This window comes from Mastacembelus armatus, chromosome 5 (assembly GCF_900324485.2).
Source record: "Mastacembelus armatus chromosome 5, fMasArm1.2, whole genome shotgun sequence".
NCBI classification, from domain to species: domain Eukaryota; kingdom Metazoa; phylum Chordata; class Actinopteri; order Synbranchiformes; family Mastacembelidae; genus Mastacembelus; species Mastacembelus armatus.
The window spans coordinates 1,052,501-1,072,879 of record NC_046637.1 but is presented as its reverse complement, the minus strand read 5'-3'; the positions used below and the strand labels follow the sequence as shown (position 1 = coordinate 1,072,879).

General features: G+C 44.9%; 1 protein-coding gene across 7 annotated transcripts in view; it reads right to left on the bottom strand.

Moving 5' to 3' along the window:
* pcbp4 (poly(rC) binding protein 4) overlaps window positions 1-20,379 on the bottom strand; it is a 201,842-nt gene that overhangs the window by 28,469 nt on the left and 152,994 nt on the right. For all 7 annotated transcript variants that reach the window (XM_026307433.2, XM_026307436.2, XM_026307435.2 and 4 more), the window contains exons 6-11: window positions 16,723-17,071; window positions 15,829-15,852; window positions 14,301-14,333; window positions 7,430-7,546; window positions 2,259-2,390; window positions 1,580-1,708 (exon numbers count right to left, since the gene is read on the bottom strand). In XM_026307433.2, the coding sequence (XP_026163218.1) occupies window positions 1,580-1,708; window positions 2,259-2,390; window positions 7,430-7,546; window positions 14,301-14,333; window positions 15,829-15,852; window positions 16,723-17,071 (784 nt within the window). The remainder of the gene's footprint in view (window positions 1-1,579; window positions 1,709-2,258; window positions 2,391-7,429; window positions 7,547-14,300; window positions 14,334-15,828; window positions 15,853-16,722; window positions 17,072-20,379) is intronic.

Below are 20,379 nucleotides of genomic sequence, written 5' to 3'. Positions count from 1 at the left end.
TTAATACAACTGGGAAAACCTGGAGCAGAGACCAGGACCATGCCACTACGGAACTTTTCACCTTCTTCTAAGACCTGGTTTCAAGGTCTAGGTTAGACTTAGCACTTAGCAGAGACATTACGCTGCTGTAGGTGATCTTAAAGATAATCTGTGTGTCTTCAATCACACCTGCTAAAACAAACGTTTCTCATTTTGTGTCAAAAAAGGCCAAATGAAACATGTGAATCAGCTAAAACTATTGGACATTATTCATTTCTTACTAAATCCAAATCAAATACAGAGCTTCCATCAATCTATCCTGATCCCAGCATGCACTGGGTGGTCGGCAGGGAGACAACAGTTCGTTGGAGGGCAAAGGTCGCCCAAAAGTCTTCTCATATCACATCAAACAGAAGGAGCGAAGGAGGGAAAGACCTTCATATCGACAGACTGAACTCTCTGATTGCTCAGCACTTGAAAGTGAAGGACTTCAGCTAAGGTCAGCATTTTTATTTCCTTTCTTTCTCATCCCAGATTAAGGTGCCTCGAATACCGATGAGGCGCCGCAGCCTTTGATTTCACTGTTTCTGCTTCTAATCTCTAAGACACAGCTCATCTTAATGACTGCAGCCTCTGATTCATTAGAACGTATGAATTATAGATTTCAGCGTTTCCATCCTGAAGATTATCGGGGAAGGTGGACGGGATCTCATGAAAAACACTGATGTGATGTTAATTGAGAGCAGACAGGTAGACACCAGAGCTCCGTGAATGTTTATGAATTTTTAAAAGAATCTCCTTCCCTGTCGGCTTGAAATTAACCTCGGGCTGCGTCAGAGAATGAGCTTGTGTTGTGTTTGCCATTGGGTGTGATCATAAAAAATGGAACGAAAACTGAGCGAAGCTCATGTTGGTTTCACTGAATTTGACATGGCTGTCTGCAGCACAGGTAAATAAAATAACACGTCCTTGAATTAAGGATTAATGTCAAAAGAAGAATCAGCTCAGAAAACTCTGGGACATTGAACCTGCAGCTCCACACTGGGTCTCAGCTCAGTGTTCAGGATTCTGGTCCCCTGGTTCAGTAAAAAGCCACAGTCCTCTACCTGCTCAGCAGCAAACAGCAGACAGACACAGTCAGAGACCAGCTGTTGAACATAGTGGATCATTTAGCAGCTGAAGAGCCAGAGGTTTCCCTCAGGAGGTGGTGGAGACCAAACCCAGAGCTCAAACTCAGGGAACACTGGGCTGAGACTCAGCAGGTGGACACATGGACACCGACTGCTGTCACTAGACTTGACTCTCCATTATATCCATTATATACATGAGATAGTAAACAGAGGAGGTGAAGTTGCTCTGCTGATGGTGGTAAACAAAGTGTCAGGGGGATCAGTAGGATTCACTTTCTGGGGCCACAGATCAGATATTTGAGCCAACGTTTATCATCAACACACAAAAAAACTGTTCTGGAAATGTGACGAAAAGATAATACATTCATTTGTCGTTTCCTCAGCATGAGTTGTTTTAGTTTTCTGACCTTAAACTACCCACAAGCTTTTTAATTTTATTATTATAAGACGGGACACACACAGACCCCTACCTCTAGGATCACAGTGCAGATGAGTTTAACACACTGGATGATGGAGTCCTGGCTCCCTGATATCGTCACCTCCCTCTCTGTGGAGTTGGGGAGGAGGTCACCTGCCACCTGCACCTGGGCACCTGTCGTCTGCGCGCGCGCACACACACACACACACACACACACACACACACACACACACACACACACACACACACACACACACACACACACACACACACACACACACACACACACACACACACACACACACACACACACACAGGAGTGATTCTCTATCCTCCTAAAAACATAAGAGTCAAGCTGGGCAGATGTGTTGTTATATAACCTGGAGTCTTCCTCTTGTCTCTTTCATTAAACAAAAATTTAAATGCATCTGAAATTTATTCACTTTGGCTTCTTCAAACCTCATAGTTGACTCACGTTGCCATGGAAACTGCCGTGCCGCTTGAGCAGCAACCGCTGTGAAGTTTCCAAGGTCTTATTCTAACTGCTGCGTTTCTATGCTCATTACTGTTCGGTCCTTATTTGTGAATATCAAAAAGATAACTGCTGTGAAAACTTTCTGATTATTTCCACAAGGTCTCAGCCTGACAGGAAGAGGCCAAGCACAGGAAGTCGGACCGATTCATGCAGTAAAATTATGTCAAAAAGGATTTTCTCCACTGCAGACACTCACCTCTCTGATCTCCTTGATCTTAGAGCCGCCTTTGCCGATGAGCGAGCCGCACTGACTGGCCGGGATGACCAGCCGCAGGGTGACGGGGGGCTTGCTGGTCACTGTGCCGTTGGCCACCAACGCTGCGAGGTCCTGAGAGAGACACAAACACACGGAGTCAACATCGCACAGACGTTAAAGTGCTCGAGGTGTTTCTCTATGGTTGTGTGTGCCAGAGACATTTTAATCTAACGTCATCTACTGGGGATAAACACTGACGTGCTTTAAAAGGGTTAAAAACAAAGACTGGAGTGTATGTGGAGCCAAACAAGCACTTTCAGGTGAGCACCGGTTCATTTTCCATGATGCTACACTTTGGAATCATGTTTTTGTAACCACAGAAATAAATGTACCAGAAAGAAAAGATATTTAAATATAACATCAAGTCGTTCAGCCTCACTCAAGTCAGGGAGAAAATTCAGCCTTTATCGTTTCTACACAGAATAATTAACGTGTAGTTACAGAGAAAGAGCAAAGTGCAGGATGAAAATAGACACGAAGAAAAATATTAACGCAATAAAACGGATTCTCCTCCCTCCTCATTGTCAGACCGGTGTTGGTCACTTATCAGTCATCAGCATTTTGCATCAGCAGCGACAGTTTTGAAGTTGCAGATTTGAATTAAAGTTGTAATTTTTAGCATAAATCAATGCAGAAGCCACTGACAACGAGTTTCTGTTCCATTGATGAAAACGTGCTGTAATTTATTCAGATGTGAAAATAAAATTGAAGATGTGTTACCATGTAACATAACATCCAATATGTTGAGCATGAAGTGGGTAAGAACCATAAACCTCATCTCTCTCTCTTTTTTTTTAACCCTTTTTATTCCTTCCATTGTACAGGAAATGAAATGGACTCTGATCCTCTGCCCTCTCGAAGAGGTCAGTGATCCGGCCAGTGAAAGGTTGGCGTTGGCTGAACAGACGGCTCCACGCCTGTCTGTCATTGCTTTAATTCCAATGCAGATCACAGACTGTGTTTGCCCTGGTCAAACATCTCTCTGCCTGTCTGACCTCGACTCTCTCTCTGTGCAGGCGTCGGAGTCTTTCCCTCAACATCCTCCCTCTCTGCGTCTGTTATGGTCGGCACTCACCATAATAACAAAAACGATTCTGAAAGCTCTGAACCGTTCACTGTGAATTTAAAGAGGCTTCATGAGATCCGTCAGAAGAAGGCATCAGTAAAAAACTACAAACTACTGTATCCTCAACACAACGAAAACCCACCAGAGAGCTTGGTTCCCCTTTCAAACACACAAACAAGGTATTACATGTTTTATCTGTAGGTCTGACCAGAGACGAGCTGTAAAGGACGAGCATTGGATTTTCTGCTGATCATTGAGGAAGGTTTTCGTCCTCGTGGTGTCCATCATGGAGTTCCACTGGTATTTCTGCCTTTTCCACTGAGTTTGAAAGAGTTTCCAAAGAGCTCAGCTCATACCTGTAGGTCATCATGCAAACCACAGTTCAGACCTGTAGTAACAGGTCAGATGTTTTACAGCTGAACAGCTCCGTGTTAGTCCCACAAGATAACCTATAAAATACCTACACAGGTGGGGTGGATTTACAGAGTCTTGTTAACTTCTCAGCCAACAGCCCTCGAGGTCTAGTTCATGTGCAAAATGCAAACCAGTCCCCTGCTCACACTGTTCACTGCTGCTCACTGGGAACAGTCAGTGTGAACCTGCTGACTGAAGCTCGGTGTTAACTCCACCTTTCCCCTGACACATCTCCACCTTCAGCTTCCATCTCCTGAAACTGCTGCTCTCTATTGTTCATTAGTCAGAAAACGCTCTTCTCGTTTCCCTCTGGCTTTTTAATTCTGACCCCACGTTTCTGTTCAGCAGCTGTTCCTTTTCTTTTTTCATCCACACACTGTCCCTTTTTCCTTTGTTCTCTCGTTCTCTAATTAACTCAGGTAATAAATAGCAGCGTAAATCACCTGCTCTTAATATGATGGTTCAATCAGTCAGGCTGAGCCGGACTTGGAGCCCCCTTGCATTTGAAATGTAAATAGCAGTGCTGTCTTGTCTGAGCCGCCCATCAGACGGATGCGATCGGAATAAAAGCCTCTGCAGGAACACCCAGCACATATTTATTTATAACATCATGTCATGTGGAAACCTTTTTCCCTGTTCTTCATGCTCTCGTCAGAGTAAGTGACAGCCGGCACTGTCCCACACATGCACAACCATTTTCATGACGCCGGGCTCACACTTTGCTGAGGAAAATGTTTTGTATAATGACTGAATCAGTGGGGGGCAACAATCTGATTCTCTTGATCCCGGTAAGGCTGCCAGTTTTGGACGTAGGAATGTGCGTTCCTGCAGACGGTTGACGGTGTTGATAAGTTGTTTTCAGTCTGCAGAACTGCAGAACCCTCGGGTGTTTGCTGGTGCCCAGTATGGAGTCGCGTTTGTATGCGAGGCTTTGGAAGTCAAACGTGGATCAGGGGTTATTTTGAGCTGCTCAAGTCTCTGGTGTGTTTCTTTGGATAAATCAGTAAGCTGAACTTTCCATCTACATTTCTGTGCATTTCCAAATAAACTGCACCGTAAACAAGATGTGAAGTGACTACAGCTTCGGATGGTTCTTTTTATTTATAATCTGAGTTTTACTCTCCGTCCTCGCACGTCCCATCTGTCTCTCATCATGAATTTCCTTTAATCCTCTCTGCTCCTGTTTCCAATATTCTCTTCATTTATCCCCAAGTATTTCAGGTTTATGTTCTCTTTTCAGTATCTCCTGCTCAATTTGCTTTCATCTTTCATTTTATCCTCCTTTCTTTGAAGGCAGCTCTTATTTGACAGCATTTCTCCTCATGCAGGTCCTTGTTCAGCCATTCTGCTCCCTGCAACTGGTCTGAGTCCCACAGCAGCATTTTCTAATGACTACACACAAACAGACACACAGCCAAAAAAACTGAAACTGATTGGTCTGATGGAGGCACAGAATCCATGTTACAGAAAGAAAGAAACACACACACACACACACACACACACACACACTGGGAAAGGACAGTGAAAGTGCAGTTTTCCATTATAAACGCTGCACCTCTGTGACTTAGTCTCAGTTTATTAACAGAACAGGTTGTGACACCTGAATTGCTTCACGTCATAAATGATGCTGGCAGGATCCAGGACATCCTGTTCTCATCCTCCAGCATCTCTGTCACATTTCAGCTGGATGAGTTTAGAAACTATGATGGAGCTTCTCCATTTGTGTTTCTGTCTGAGGCTTTTCCCAGAGAGGTCAGAAATCAGAGTAAGTACAGACTCAGTGTCTGACTAAAGACCACTTCTCTCTGACGGCACCAGGACACACTCTGTCGGGCTTTATTTTATATTATCCATCCATTATCTACAGCATATCCTGGGTGGAGCCAATCCCAGCATGCAGTGCATGAGAGGTGGGTCCCACCTGGACAGAACGGCAGCCAATCACAGGGCTGACACACTCACATTCAATTTAGAGTCACCAACCAACCAAACCTGCATGTGTTTGGACTGTGGGAGGAGAAAACCCACACAGACACAGGGACAACATGCAGACTCCACACAGAAAGGCCCCGGGTCCACCTGGGTTCAGACCCTAATCCTGACCTGCATGAGTTTGGACTGTGGGAGGAGAAAACCCACACAGACACAGGGACAACATGCAGACTCCACACAGAAAGGCCCCTGGTCCACCTGGGTTCAGACCCTAATCCTGACCTGCATGTGTTTGGACTGTGGGAGGAGAAAACCCACACAGACACAGGGACAACATGCAGACTCCACACAGAAAGGCCCCGGGTCCACCTGGGTTCAGACCCTAATCCTGACCTGCATGTGTTTGGACTGTGGGAGGAGAAAACCCACACAGACACAGGGACAACATGCAGACTCCACACAGAAAGGCCCCTGGTCCACCTGGGTTCAGACCCTAATCCTGACCTGCATGTGTTTGGACTGTGGGAGGAGAAAACCCACACAGACACAGGGACAACATGCAGACTCCCCACAGAAAGGCCCCGGGTCCACCTGGGTTCAGACCCACAACCTGCTGCTGGGAGGACACAGTGAGACACCACTGTACCATCGTGCCATTCCTCGTTTTTTCTAATCTCTACAATCTCATGAACTTTTCCAGCCCTTACTCTCTCCTCATCTCTAGCTCCGTCAGTCTCTTGACAATTTTCCATCTCATGTTTCCTCCAATGCTGATGTTCTTTCCTCATTTCATAGTTTTCTTAATCTGTTCAAGCCTGTCTACCCGTCTCTAAATCTCCGTCCACTCCACTGCAGGTCAGGACGGAAACCAGGACCTGAAGTACGAGAACTCTCTGTAGACTCCTTGATCTGAGACATGGTTCAGGACCAGGGGATAAAACCTGGAAATAAGATGTTGTTCCTTTTTATTTGCTGTCTCACACATAAAGGGCTGAGGCTTTTTAAAGGATCACCTGTGGAGCAGAGAGCTATTTCTTTAATGAGACAACACTTGTAACAACATTACTGCTGCTGCTGTTGTATGTTGCATAATAACAGGAAGCAGCCATGTGAGGTAAAAGTGACCAGATGTTTGTTCCTACAGAGTAAATCAGTGAGTTTCAGGGCGATGACTCGGTCTAAGGATCGGGTTAGGTGAGCGGTGGACAAGTCTAGTTCCTGGGAAATGAATGTAGGTATATGCTAATTCCCTGGACTGATCCTTCTCACGTGACCTGAAAACTGATTCACCATCGTGATGGACTGTCGGTGTCAGTTTTATTATTCCTGCTGTCAGGAGCGACCACACGAGGACACACGAGACTATTACCCATGGAAGTCTTTCACAGATCAACACGCCCCTTTATTGGAAATCAGCTGGTCATTACTTTGATTATCATATCAGCTCATTATGGCTGATTTAGAGGCTTATTGAATCACACTGCTGCTCAGTGACACAAGCTGTTTTTAAATCCTCCTGGTTTCCACCTGCCAGGAGCCGAGTTTGTGTCAGAAAACTGAGGCAAAGAAACGCTGAAGTGCAAAGTTAAGAACTTTCTATGTCAGAGAAAGTTAATTAAAGTAGGAGTCACCCAATGTAAAGTCCTCCTGAGTGTGTGTGTCTGCACATGTGTGTGTGCGTGTGTGTGTGTGTATCTACCTCCTCCAGTTTGAACGTGATCATGGTGAAGGCCCTGAACACACAGTCCGTCTGCCCCGTGATGGTGATGATCCTCTCGGGACAGGAGCCCTCGGAGATGTTGATCCTCGCGCTGCTCTGTGGGTCCAGGAAGAGATGGAGGGACGAGGGAGGGGAGGAAGGTGAAATCATTTTCGGAGGGGGGGGGGGGGGGGGTTGGATGGAGGGAAAGAGGCAGGTAAGGAGGGGGAGAAAGGAGATGAAGCAGGGCAGGAGGAAATGAAGAAAAATATCAGGAAGATGGGGAGCAGAGCGGAGGTGAGTCATGATGAGAGGAGGAGATGGAGGTTAAGGGGGGGGGGGGCAGAGGAGAGAGAAGACATTAGTGGGGGGAGATTTGGGCCAGGACAAAGAAGAGGAGGAGAACCACTTTCACCACATAGCTCCTCGCTCCCTAAAGGAGGTTCACCTGTGACGCAGGAGGAGAGAGGGATTACAAGGAGGCTGGAAGACGGAGGAGAAGGAGGGAGGTGGACGGAAAGATCCGCGTAGTAAATGAAAGTTTTCAGAAAAGGAAGTAGACGGGGGAGGAAGGAGAGCAGAGGAGTAAATGAACAGATTAGGGAGAGAAAGATTAAGGTGGTTTTGATGAGGAGGGAGATGGAGGAAGGTGGAGAGGACAGAGTGAGGGCAGAAAGTTATTTCAGGAGAAGGAGGAAGGGTACGAGGAGGAAGACGAGGACAGGAGAGAGACAAGATGGTGCAAATATTTGAGGAGAAATAAAAGGTGAAGATATAGAGAAGGTGCAGTAATAATCGTAGGAGGACGGACGGACAGGATGGGTGTCGGGGGATATTGAAGTGTGAGTTAGGGGGAGAGTAGCTCTGCATCATAACCTGCTGCTGAATTTATGGTCGGACCGTACTGGTCCGGGAATTTTCTCACTCAGGAAACGTTCACTCCAGCGTCCACCATCCTCATAAAAATGTTTCTGCACCAAAAATCCACAGAACCTCGGTTCTTTCTGCTCACATTAAGAGACACGTCAGCAAATAGACCCTGTGATTTGATTGAATCAGTGTCTTTGTCAATATGATGATATAATTGTGTAACTGAGCTCCTAAACCCTAATTATAGGATTTCTGACATATATCTTTAATCTGCAGCCAAATTTAGTTTTCAGTTTCAGATAATTTCACATTGTTTGGTTCCCATTTATAGATGAATTCATTATAAATACTAGATCATTATAATCATATACGTTCTAGCAGACTGACATAAATAGACTTTAGGTGCATCTCTAACAATGAAAAACATGTCAGACCAGTGTGTCTCTGATCGATCACATGATCAGCTGAGAGTCACCTGATAAACACAGTGTCAATCTAACATGTTCCAGAAAAATGACCCAGAATTGTAAATTTTTTAATCACTAAAAAATAAAGAAAGAGAAAATGAGAAAAAAGAAAAAGCCTCCCAGCCTCAAATACACTTTTCAACGTCAGGTCATTAATTCTTTTCTGGGTTTTGTGGACAATGAGCTCAGTGCTCTGTGTGTGTGTGTGTGTGTGTGTGTGTGTGTGTGTGTCTCACTGTGTAGCAGCAATCAGCCTTGTCTGTTTCACTTCCAGCTGATCTCTCTATCACTAAACAATGCACTCACGGAGACGGATGGATAGACAGACCGTCCCTGAGATGGATGAGGACAGAAAGGCAGAGGAGAGAACGGCGGCCATTTATCAAGTGAACGGGAAGGTTGCACAGAACCTGTCGCTGTATCTGTATCTGTGTGTGTGTGTGTGTGTGTGTGGCAAACACAGCGCATAAAAGGAATCACTCCCATTGACAACAATTACAAAAAGCTGCTCAAACACGTTCTGCTGGCAGGGTCAAGGCTACAAACGACCCACAATGCAACACTCGGTGTGGACCATGTGACACGGGTGCTATCTTCATCCAAGAAGAATCTCTGATGTTATGAAGACATTACTGTCTAGGCCTCACGTCTCCAAACTTAATTCCAGATAAAGAGTCTGACACAGTGTTTGGGCAGTGACGTTAAAACTACACACCTGGCAGCTGCTTGTCATTGTTGTAGTGTGTGTGTGTGTTTGCACACGTGTGTACATTAATAAGACTGTAACCCCCCATCAGCCTGAGGGACCACAGTCAGCTCTCAGTGTTATGAAAATGGACCCAATATATGCTGCGTGTGTGTGAGCGACTGGTCATAAAGCCATGATGGAATAATTCTCTCCCACTCTCACCATTTATTATCTCAATAAAAACACATCAGCTGGCGTCTCCATTTCCTCCTCAATCTGTTTATGTCTCTCCTCATCTTCCACTCCTCCCTCTTCATCATTCTCTCCTTTTTCCAGGATTATCCCTGTTATTATCCATCCCTCCACCATTAGCCCTCACTCCTTCATTTATCTCTCCCTCCCTTCCCCTCACCCCTTTTTACCTGTCTCATTTTCATTCATTCATTGACACGTCCTCCTCCGTCTGCTCATCTATCCCTCCATCCTTCCTCTGATCCTCCTACCGCTCCATCCGTCTCCTTCTTTCCCTTCAACCCTGCGTTCTCTCCTTCCTGTGCTTTCTCTTTTATTAATCCACACACAGACATGAGACTGAAGCTTCCTAGTAGTGAAATCTAAGTTTTACCTTACCTTTACAATAATAACAATGATCTCCTTTCAGTGCTGAACACGTGCTGGTTCACAGGGTTTATGTGCCAGACTGACTGATTTCCTGAGCACTTGTCACCAGGAAGTTATTAGTCCCAGACAAGAAACAGTCCAACACAGAATCTGGTGTAAAACCTCAAACTGTAAGTTTCCCACCTGAGACTTTTTCAGATCATTCGTGTAAAGAGGTGACAACATTAAAACAACCGCATGTGTTTCCAAGCTGGTTTAGATTCTCCATAGAGTCTGCAAAGAAAATGAGTAAGAGCAAACTAAACCTGAAGGACACGAGCCGATTGTTTCACGCTTCTGTTCTATGATGCCACTTCACATCACATTGAGACATCTGCTAAACTGACTGCTGTGCTTTCATTTGAGAGAATCTGTCTCTTCCTCCTCTTCCTCCCTAATGACTGGGACATGCAGCAGCTCGTTGTCTTGCAGCATGGGGCGGCTGTCTTCATTACTCTTCATTTGGAGCGCAGGAAGGATGGACAGCCATGTCATTCAACTAGATTACTCTGCTCTGCTCTGCTTTATTAGGGAGTCATGCTGTCAGGGTGTGTGTGTGTGTGTGTGAGCAGGTGTAGGTATGTGCATGTTTGTGTAAGACTGTTATGAAGAGCTATAACCTGACATCAGAGCTTTTATTGACTTAATGAAAAGGGACATCTTGCAGGCTTTGTCCTCTCCTAGTGTGTGTGTGTGTGTGTGTGCCAAAGCGTGGCCTTGAAACACTGGATTTTGTATGCAGTTCATTAGAGACAGTGAACAAAGCTGTGTGTGTGTGTGTGTGTGTGTACATGTTTGCATACACAATGAGTGGGGGGGCAGCAGGTTGGTGGATAAAGAAGAGTGATGAGGACCATGCAGCTTATAAATCCAGTGTAACTGTATATTCAGTGCTGTGGTTTGTCCTTGAGAGGCAAATATCCATTTAAATATTCATGTTTCCTGCTCTGTGAATTACACCATCAGACAGAAAAACATCATCTCTTCTTTTCCACTTCATCTGCCTCCTGTCTCAGGTTCCTCCCCCTCCTCAGTCTCTCGACGGAGGTGAACGTGGGGTTATTAGGATTTTTAATTAGTTGTTTATTTTATGACATTTCCCATTTGGTTTTAGTGCGTCTGCAGCATCTGTCTGGACTGTGTGTTTGTTATAGTATCACCTGTATGTTTAACTAAGCTGCACTAATGACCAAAGCCAGCACAGTGTTTACAGATGCTACTATGTGGGAAACATCATTTATTTTCATCAATAATCTGGGGAAACTACAGGCCTACTGATGAAATGAATTCACCAAACCAGTTTCTGGTTTGTTTGTTAGTTTGTTATTACACATGAAACAAGAGCCTGACAGGTGAGGGCGTCGTCATCAGGGCGGGAAATCCCACAGTGGCCACTAACGTCACGTCACAGACCCTGAAACTGTGGTTTCCATACGTTTTAATGAGGAACTGCACCTTTTAACTGCCTTCACTTTCTGACTGATCAGGAAAATTATCTTATTATTGGCAAATAATTTGTATAAATATACACGATGCTGAAACAGATGAATGACTTTTTAAATGCAGTATCTGTTTTATAACGTGGTACTACATAAGTATATTTACTCAAGTCCTGTACTTAAGTACAAATTTAAGGTACATGTACTTTACTGGAGCCAGATATTGTACTTTTTACTGCGCTCCGTGTGTCTGACAGCTGCAGTTACTTCCTGTCCAGGTAAAAACTTCAAGCATATGAGAAAAGTACTTCAAACTGGTCCAATCCTGAACAACTACTGCAGTAAAGTTCAACATACACATTAATGCAGCAGGAATATTCATCAGATATAACAGTAAAACACTGACGGGCAGCAGTTTTCTGCACAATGAGTACTTCTACTTTGATACTTTAAGTACATTTTTGCTGATAATACTTGCAGGATTTCAGTTTACCCACTGTGGTACTGCTGCTGTTACTGCAGTAAAGAATCTGAGTACTTCTTCCAGCGCTGCTGGTTGTTGAGTTTGTTGTTTCTCTAAAAGTCTAAACTAACACTAACCTTTCTGAGTTCTTGCCTCCTGTTGGATGTTTCACTTTCATTTTGAACCGATTTGTCCAAACTCTGTTAGATTCACTGTTTATGTTTGTCACACTTCACCTTAAAGTTCCCTGACAGATAAACGGAAACTTGGCTCCCGCTCGCCGCCCCCTCCCTCATTTCTCTGGAGCGTTGATTCATGTGCAGTCGTCTTCAAACTACTTCTCTGAGGACAAACATTTCCAAAATAATTTCTCCCTCCAGAACGTATTTATGGTATATTTAACATTTCCAGGCGAGCATGGACCTAAACTGAGTAAATTTAGGCTCATTAAAACACAGAAGCACATTGTTTTTTGTTGCAGCACCAGAAGGAGTCCTGTGACCCATTTTCAGCTGAAGAGAATCAGACTCGAATCTCTTCTCACATATTTGAGTGTTTATGCTGCTGCAGCACTGACGCAGGGGCTTTTATTTAGCCACAGGGACTCAGCAGCACTTCTGTGAAATAACAATAAGGATTCGGTGACATAACACCTCTCTGCTCCAGTGGAACGTGCACTGACCGTTTTACATAAATGCACACACACACAAGTCATCCGTCTTCTTCTCCGTCTGTAATCTTTGCTGCACACTGGCCGTCCTCTGGGAATGCCTACATCTTCGCTCACCTGCAGGAAACTCTCACATCAGGCGTTGAAGACATTGTTCCGGTGCCTGTGTTCTGTTACAGATCCACATTAAATATTCACGTAGCTACACCGGCATCTCACCAGGAGGCCGACGGAGGGATTAGTTAGAGAAGGTAAAGGAAACGAGCCGGCGTTCGCCTGATTTTCATCTGTTGTTGGACTGAAATGAGACTCAGTCTGATCGTATTCACCTGAATTTTAGTCCAATTTTTGTTTGGTCTGATGTTTGTCATGCTCTTTTAATTTTGATGTCCGTGGTTACAGCTGTCGCCATCTTTGATCTGAATGGTTACCATGGTTACAGGTGTTGTTAGAGCGAACAGCGGTGGTTAATTGTTTGCACCAGGGAGTTTAAGTCCAGCTGATATTGTATGGTCTGATTTCTGCATCATTTGATTCAGCAAAGGTGAAGGTCGGGGGGGGGGGGGTGTATTGGGCACAGTCCAAGTCCACGTCTCCACCAGCACAAACTGCACTGAACAACAGGTGATGTCTCCTGACATGTCGCCCACATAAATACTGAACATACTGTTACACTGGATTTGCTTTCAGGCACAAAAACCACTTGGTCATGTTTAGGGTTAAAGTACACGGTCTCCTGTGTCAAAGTCCACTTTTTTGTCAGACCCGTTAATCCAGTCCAGTCCCCTGACCTCCTGCCATACCTACAGCTGGAGATCCTGATCATGGGCCTCGTTGTTTGCTGTTGTTTTTTAGGGCAGAGTTAATTCTTCCATCGTTTCTGTGTTTTTGCCGCCTCTTCTCTAATTTTCAGTCAGACTGTGGATGAAGTTACTACAGGAACCTGAACAATGCTCGTTCTTGTTTCTAAGGAAATAAATTCTATTTCAGTCTGATCTTTGGTCGCCAAATATTTTTTCCGTCAGAGAAAACGAACACTGCTCTCTCCTCCTTCCCTCTGTCGTTTACTCTCTACTCTACTCTCATTTTTCTCTCTCTCTCTTTCCTTGGCATGATGGGAAAGACACATATTCCAGAGGGAAGCTTCAAGTCGTGCTCCATGTTACAGCCTATGACAGCAAAGACCGAATACATAAACATCACAACAGGCGGCCAAAAATACGAAAACACACCCTGGGATTTTAAAGTGGCTTCTAAAAATAGGTGAAAGGCTGTGAAGTTTCTACTGCTCTGACACGTCTCTGTGTTTGTGGTGAGACTGTAAATGTAATGACAACAGAAATAGACGATTCATAATCATACTGGAACCAGCTCATTTTCATGCCTCTGTGTCGCGTATAGATGAAAAGGGGCCATGCTTCCTGTTTATAACAGATTTTCTATGGATTGGCACAGTATTGCATCGCTTTCCAATTACGCTATAATTAGCAGGATGCATGAGAGCTGAAGGGTTATGATGGATTAATAGGAGATAGAAGAGTAGAAGAGGAAGACAGAGATAAAAGAATATGCAGGATGGAGGTGAGCGGTGGAGGTGTGGGGGGGGGGGCTTACCTCTTCTCGTATTCTCTTCACCGTTTCTCCTTTCTGTGGAAAGAGGAGACACAAGGTGAATGTTGTTGATATGCAGAGTTCAGGAAGTGCAAGAAGAAGGAAAACAAACGTGTCACGAAAGAAAAAGTTTGAAAAGGGCAAATTAAGGTTAAAAATCTTTAATCTGAAAGTAAGTGAATGAATTTCTGAATTTATATGTTCACAATCGATTTGAGCTAATGACACAACCAGTGTATTGTTGATTATGCTGAAGATGTGACTGAGCCAGTCTGGTTTGATAAAGACGACAAAGGCTGCTCCAACTTAGCAACAAACATTTAGACGTTTCTGCGTTTTCTTCCAGTCAGACCCAGAAACAAACGTGTGAAATGACATTTTAAATTTCAAACATTTGATCCTTTACGGTTCGGAAACTCTAACCTTTGGTTGCTGCCTGGATGCAGCAATCACTATTTTTCAAATATGACAAATTGACAATAAATATTTACATACCTATATATCTATATCTTAGGAGGGTAACTTCTGCAGGATCAACAGGGAAATTCAATCCATGATACTTTCTGCCTACTAATCAACGGGCCCCGGGATGCCCCCCGGCAGCTTCCCAGCAGCTGTGCTGGGCCACTAACAGGTACGAGCCTCTCCTGAACGTGACACGAAGGTTTCCTCACTATAAGAAATGTGCTCAGGATAATCGTTCCCACGATTCACATTAAAAACCCAAATCCTGGTTTGTTTCTCATTTTTCCCTCGTGTGTAACATAACCTCATTTAGCTCGAGCCTGTGAACATCAGCCTGGCAGCCTTGTTTAATGCTGCGAGAAACCCTGGAGAGCAGATCCTGCGGTGCGACAGCAGAATGACATGACCCAGCTGGAGCCCTAACGGCGTGATGTCATTTGGCTGCCGTCTTTAAGCCCCACACCGCAAACTAAAAGACCACACACAGGTGCCGAGCAGGGGAGACGTGATACAGGCTGACGGAATCAGACCCAGTCTGACCCAGTTAGTGAACGTGCAGCGAAGACACTGGTCATTATGGCACCTCATTCAGCTGTGATATATTTAGAAGAAATCCTACAGGGTTTTATTTAATACATCCAGAGTTAATGGACTCGCAGCTCAGTAAGTACAGATTGGACTGACATGGCCTGACTGGAAATTTTACACCCTATTACTGCATATTTCACGGTAACTTTAAATCACTGCGGCAGGATTACACCGGACGTTTTTGGGAGCATGGTGCCAATCTTCAGAAAGCACAGTTTAAGTTGCTGTGAAACGTCTGCATATGTGAAATGTTTTCGAACACGACTCAATAATTAAAATGAACAGTCATAGTTATGCAGTCATTTGTGAACTGCTTCAATTTATTCCAAGCCATAATATCCTATTGTTTCTGCTAGAATGATAATTTTAATTTGCAGACGTCCAGGCTTTTGTCTTTTGCCTGCACTGAAGCAGAAACGCCATGAAACGTTTTTGTACCTGTGCAGTGTAGGAGGAAAAGGTATAGACTGAAACTCACCTTGCCAATTATGCTTCCTACTTCCTGTGGGGGAAATACAGAGAGGTTACGATTCTCAGAGGACAGATACGTAAAACTGACAAACAGAAACTCGCCTCTGTCTTTATCTTTTTACTGATGCACCAAATTCTGCATCTGTGCCAGAACATTTGCATGATGGTGAATCTGCCTGAAAAAGACTCGTTTAGGTTTTATTGTGTTTGGAGAAGCAGCAGCTTCAAACTCTCTCTGAAACGGCTGAAACACGACAAAGAGCCAAATCACTTCTACACAGTGTTACATCTGACATTAACTACAATACTGTGCACGACATTTATACTGCGGTTTACATTTATATTTACAGATGTGCCTGTGGAGTTAAAACATAGTGGGAACATTATCGTCTGTGACTCGTCTGTGACTCTGAGCTCCAGGTTCATTCATTCATCCTGAAGATGTTTGGAAATGCCTCAGCGATACAGTTTTAAAGGTGAAGTAATATCGTAGAAGTGTAGGGAACAACGCTTAGCGAATGCTCCTCAACCAGTCGGGGACTATTTTTTTAGTGGCGGATAAATCAACATTTGGTCTCTAGTGATTATTCGTGGCAGCAGGACGGTGTGTGTGTGTTGTGTGTGTGTGTGTGTGTGTTGTGGGGGTGGGCGTGTGTTCATGCTGATGAAGGAACGTGTCACCCAGTGCAGCAGTGTCTCACTGGGTGACACGCCTGTAGGTTTTACAGTTTCTGGACACAGTGGAGCGCTGAGGCACAGAGGAAGGACAGATATCAGTGTTTGGATACGCACGATGATGAACAGAATTGATAGAAAGGAAAGCCTTCGATTATTTCCAGCCTCATCCTTTAAATCCAGAGTGAGCTGCTCGTTTGTGCATCTTTCTCCCTCCCCTCCTCACCTTTCCGTGCATGAGGAGGCGCAGGGTGAGCGTGACTCCCATGGTCCCTTCGGCAAACTCCTGTTCACAGCTCATGGTGGTGGTGGTGGTGGTGGTGGTGGTGGTGGTGGTGGTGGTGTGGGTGGACTCTGCCGCTGGGAGACGCATGAAGGTCTGAGGCCCCGAGGCAAATGGAGCTTTCCAGAACACCACAGAGAACCCTTTGGAGAACCTGGCGAGGAACCCTTGGAGAGTCCTGGGGCTGTAAGGGGGTGAGGGGAGGTCGGGTCTGGGGGCGGACAGTGGGATGGTAGTGGTGGAGCAGGTGTCGGGGTCGGGTTTTCTCCTTGTTCCTGTTTCTCTTTCAACTCTGTGGAAAGGACAAAGAAAGATGAGGAGAAATATCTTGAATCCAAACAGGCAACACAACAAAGGGCAGGAACTTCAGTCGGCGTGTGGTTAACAGTGTGGAGCTGACTCGAGTTCAGCTCACTCATCACTCAAACTAATTCACAGTTTTGAATTAGCCCCAAAAACACACCAGCTCATGTTTCTTCTCTTTCTGCTTCCTAAACGAGCTGAGCAGCTACAGCTCTTCATGCAAACCTCCTCCTATACGTCCGTCATATGCTCGTACACTCAGACGCTCAGTAGCAGAAAGTAACTGCTGTACTTCAGTACAATTCTGAGGTACTTGACTTGAGTATTTCCATTTTGTGGTACTTCACATGGAGATGAATCTTGCACTACATTAATGTGAGAACTTTACTATTTTTTTTAGAATCAGATAAATTAAACTAACAGTGGTACAAAAGCATTTACAAAATCTGGCACAGAACAGTTGAACATGAGCCCAGGCTGCAGCTCCCACTGGTTTCATGATGGCTCCATGTTTTTACTGGTCTTATGTCCTGATGTGGTCACAAACAAAACCAAACCACTGCTGCCACCTTTTGGCTCCGCGCTCAGACCGGTTGGACCGGAGGAGGGTAACTTCTCTCAGAATATCAGGTAAATATTAGGAAAATGATCAACGGAGCATTTGTCGCTCACAATCACCAGCCTGCACGTTAATCACACACACGTTCACAGGCTTTAGTCACAAGCTGATCCAGAGTGGAAGTGTTTTAAGATGCACCAACATTATTCACACTGTGCTGGATCCAAACAGCAGCAACCGGTTCACCACTTCTCTGTGTTAACATGCTTATCTACCTCAGGCTGATGGAAATGTGTTTAGTTCAGCAGGCGTTTGGTCATAAACCACACTATTGGATAAATGGAAGTTTCGGTCTAATGACAGAGCCAGGTAACTGATCATAGTTATTACAGTCCGTCCTGTGGGGGGCACGAACGTCGCTGCTCTGTTTATTAAAATCCAGGCTTGCTGGGGTTTCAGACCTGAAGCAGTTGAGCCATTCTGACACACACACACACACACACACTCACATGACCTGTATAGCCAAGTGCTGCTAAAGCGCAGAGCTCAGGGTGTTTGTGTGTGTGTGTGTGTGTGTGTGTGTGTGATTTGCAGTTCGAAGCCGTCTTGGTTGTAAAGCAGCAGCATGTTTTGCTCCGTAGCCACGAGGCCTACAAGACATTTCATTGATTCAACATCCTGAGCTGCATTTTAAAAGCTCCGCAGGAACGAGCCCGCTCCGCCGCAAATAAGAGGTGTGGAAATTAACATAATTTCTCAAGTGTCAGAAGCTAGTCAACAAGTCAGCGCAGTAATTTAAAAATTAATTGGGAACTCTGTTTAAAAAGCTTAGGGGGCTGAACTAAATAAGCTTTTGGCCATGGAAATGCCACTCAAGCGTGATGATACTTAAGTATTTCCTTTTACAGCAAACTCCCGTGAAAGAGGAAAACAGCACACGAGAGCAGACTTCAGGTCTGTCTGCACTCACTTATGTACCTGTGTATACATGTAAAGACACATCACACACATTATTACACCTTTTCTTGCTGGTGCAGTTTCCTTGAGTATCAGTGTGTTTTCAGGCTGGACAGGACCCGTCTCTATGACAACCAGGATAATCACTGACACAAGGTATGCATATAAACAGAGGTGTGTATGAATGGGCAGCGCTCGTATAAAGAGAGTGTGTATGCTTTTAAATGCAAACATGGATGATTAGGTATGCACCCCCACACCCCCCGTCAGCGTCTGCATCTCCCAGTCTGATAAAAAATACACACTCTGAGCCAAAGTAGGTCACAAACGTGACGCAGGCTGTCTGCCACGCATGACGAGCAGCGTCTCGGGACAACACAACGCACGCAAGGATGTTACTTTAACTTTAACAGACACCACCTGAAAGAAAGAGCGAGTGGGCAGAGGAGGTATGACGGGAGAGTCCACCTGGTGACAGGACAGTGGCTGAAACTTAGTCAGAACCAGCGTTTCATCGTTCCCAATATAAAGTCATTTCTGCAGGGCAAAGATTAAGAGTGTGTGCGCTACAAAAGCATGTCACCGCATGGAAACAGTGTGTGTTCGTGTGTGCTGGGCACTTGTGTGCACTGAAGTGTGTGTAAGTGCTTGGCTGCATTCAAAGGATGCATTTATTCTTTTTTTCTGCAAACTGTGTGAATTATTGAAACACCTTCAGATGCTTCAGCACGGGGGTTAAAAAACTGGCCTACCCACCCCCTGTGAGTCATCCATGACTGAACACACACACACACACACAGTTAACATCCCTGTGGACCTGTCCTTGTAGAAATACACTCCGGGGAATCAGCCATGAATCAACCGTGCATGAGGTCAGCACTCAGTGTGTGTGTGTGTGTGTGTGTGGGTGTGGACTTGTATTGCTCACGTTGTGAGGACAGAAACCTCAGACACATTATGAGGACTCATCTCTCAAAATGAGCCGACCCCCTCAAGGTCAGTCGTTCAGTTTGAGGGTTATTACTTGGTGTTTTGAGTCAGGGTTAGGACAGTGTTCCTGACGAGCATCACTGGGCTCATCGCTCCCAGGAGCCTTCATTTAACACAACAACATTCAAAGCTAAGCTCAGAGCATCGGAACAGTTTTCACAATAAAGTCTCAGTCAGATTAAAGGCTCAGCTGTAACTGCAGTAGGTTAATATGAGTAGAGGGAGAACTGCATGTGAGACATGAACACATACAAACAAAGTGCAGAGGTTCAAATTAAACTGGACACTCGGTGACTAAATGCTAAATGTGTTGTTTCAGCCCAAGCAGCTCACAGACGACCGAGTTGTCATCCAGACTGAGGTGCTGTCTTAACATCAGGAGGGAAACAGGCGACCATGTAAGTGAAGAAGATAATGACGAGCGCCTCAGTCTGTGGCTCTAAGTTATTTCAACAGCTCCTTCAAATACAGGCTGCATGAGGGAAAACACACTGCAAGCAATTTGCAGTGGTGCAGCTTTTCTTTTGTTTGTAAGGAAGAACAAATGCCACTTGACTGTCAGCACCATTTTACCAAAATAACATGGCTTTGAGCATTCAGCCGCCACAGCTGACAGCCTGCCTATAGGTTCATGAATAACCGGAGCCGTTGCTGAACATTAAGAAGTGCTGCTCTATCTTGGTTAAACTGTCCATATTTTACAGTTTCACCCTTTCAAAAGGAGAAACAAACATTAATACACTAATAACCACACGCTGGAGAAATGAGCAATGCACCAAATAACACTGTGT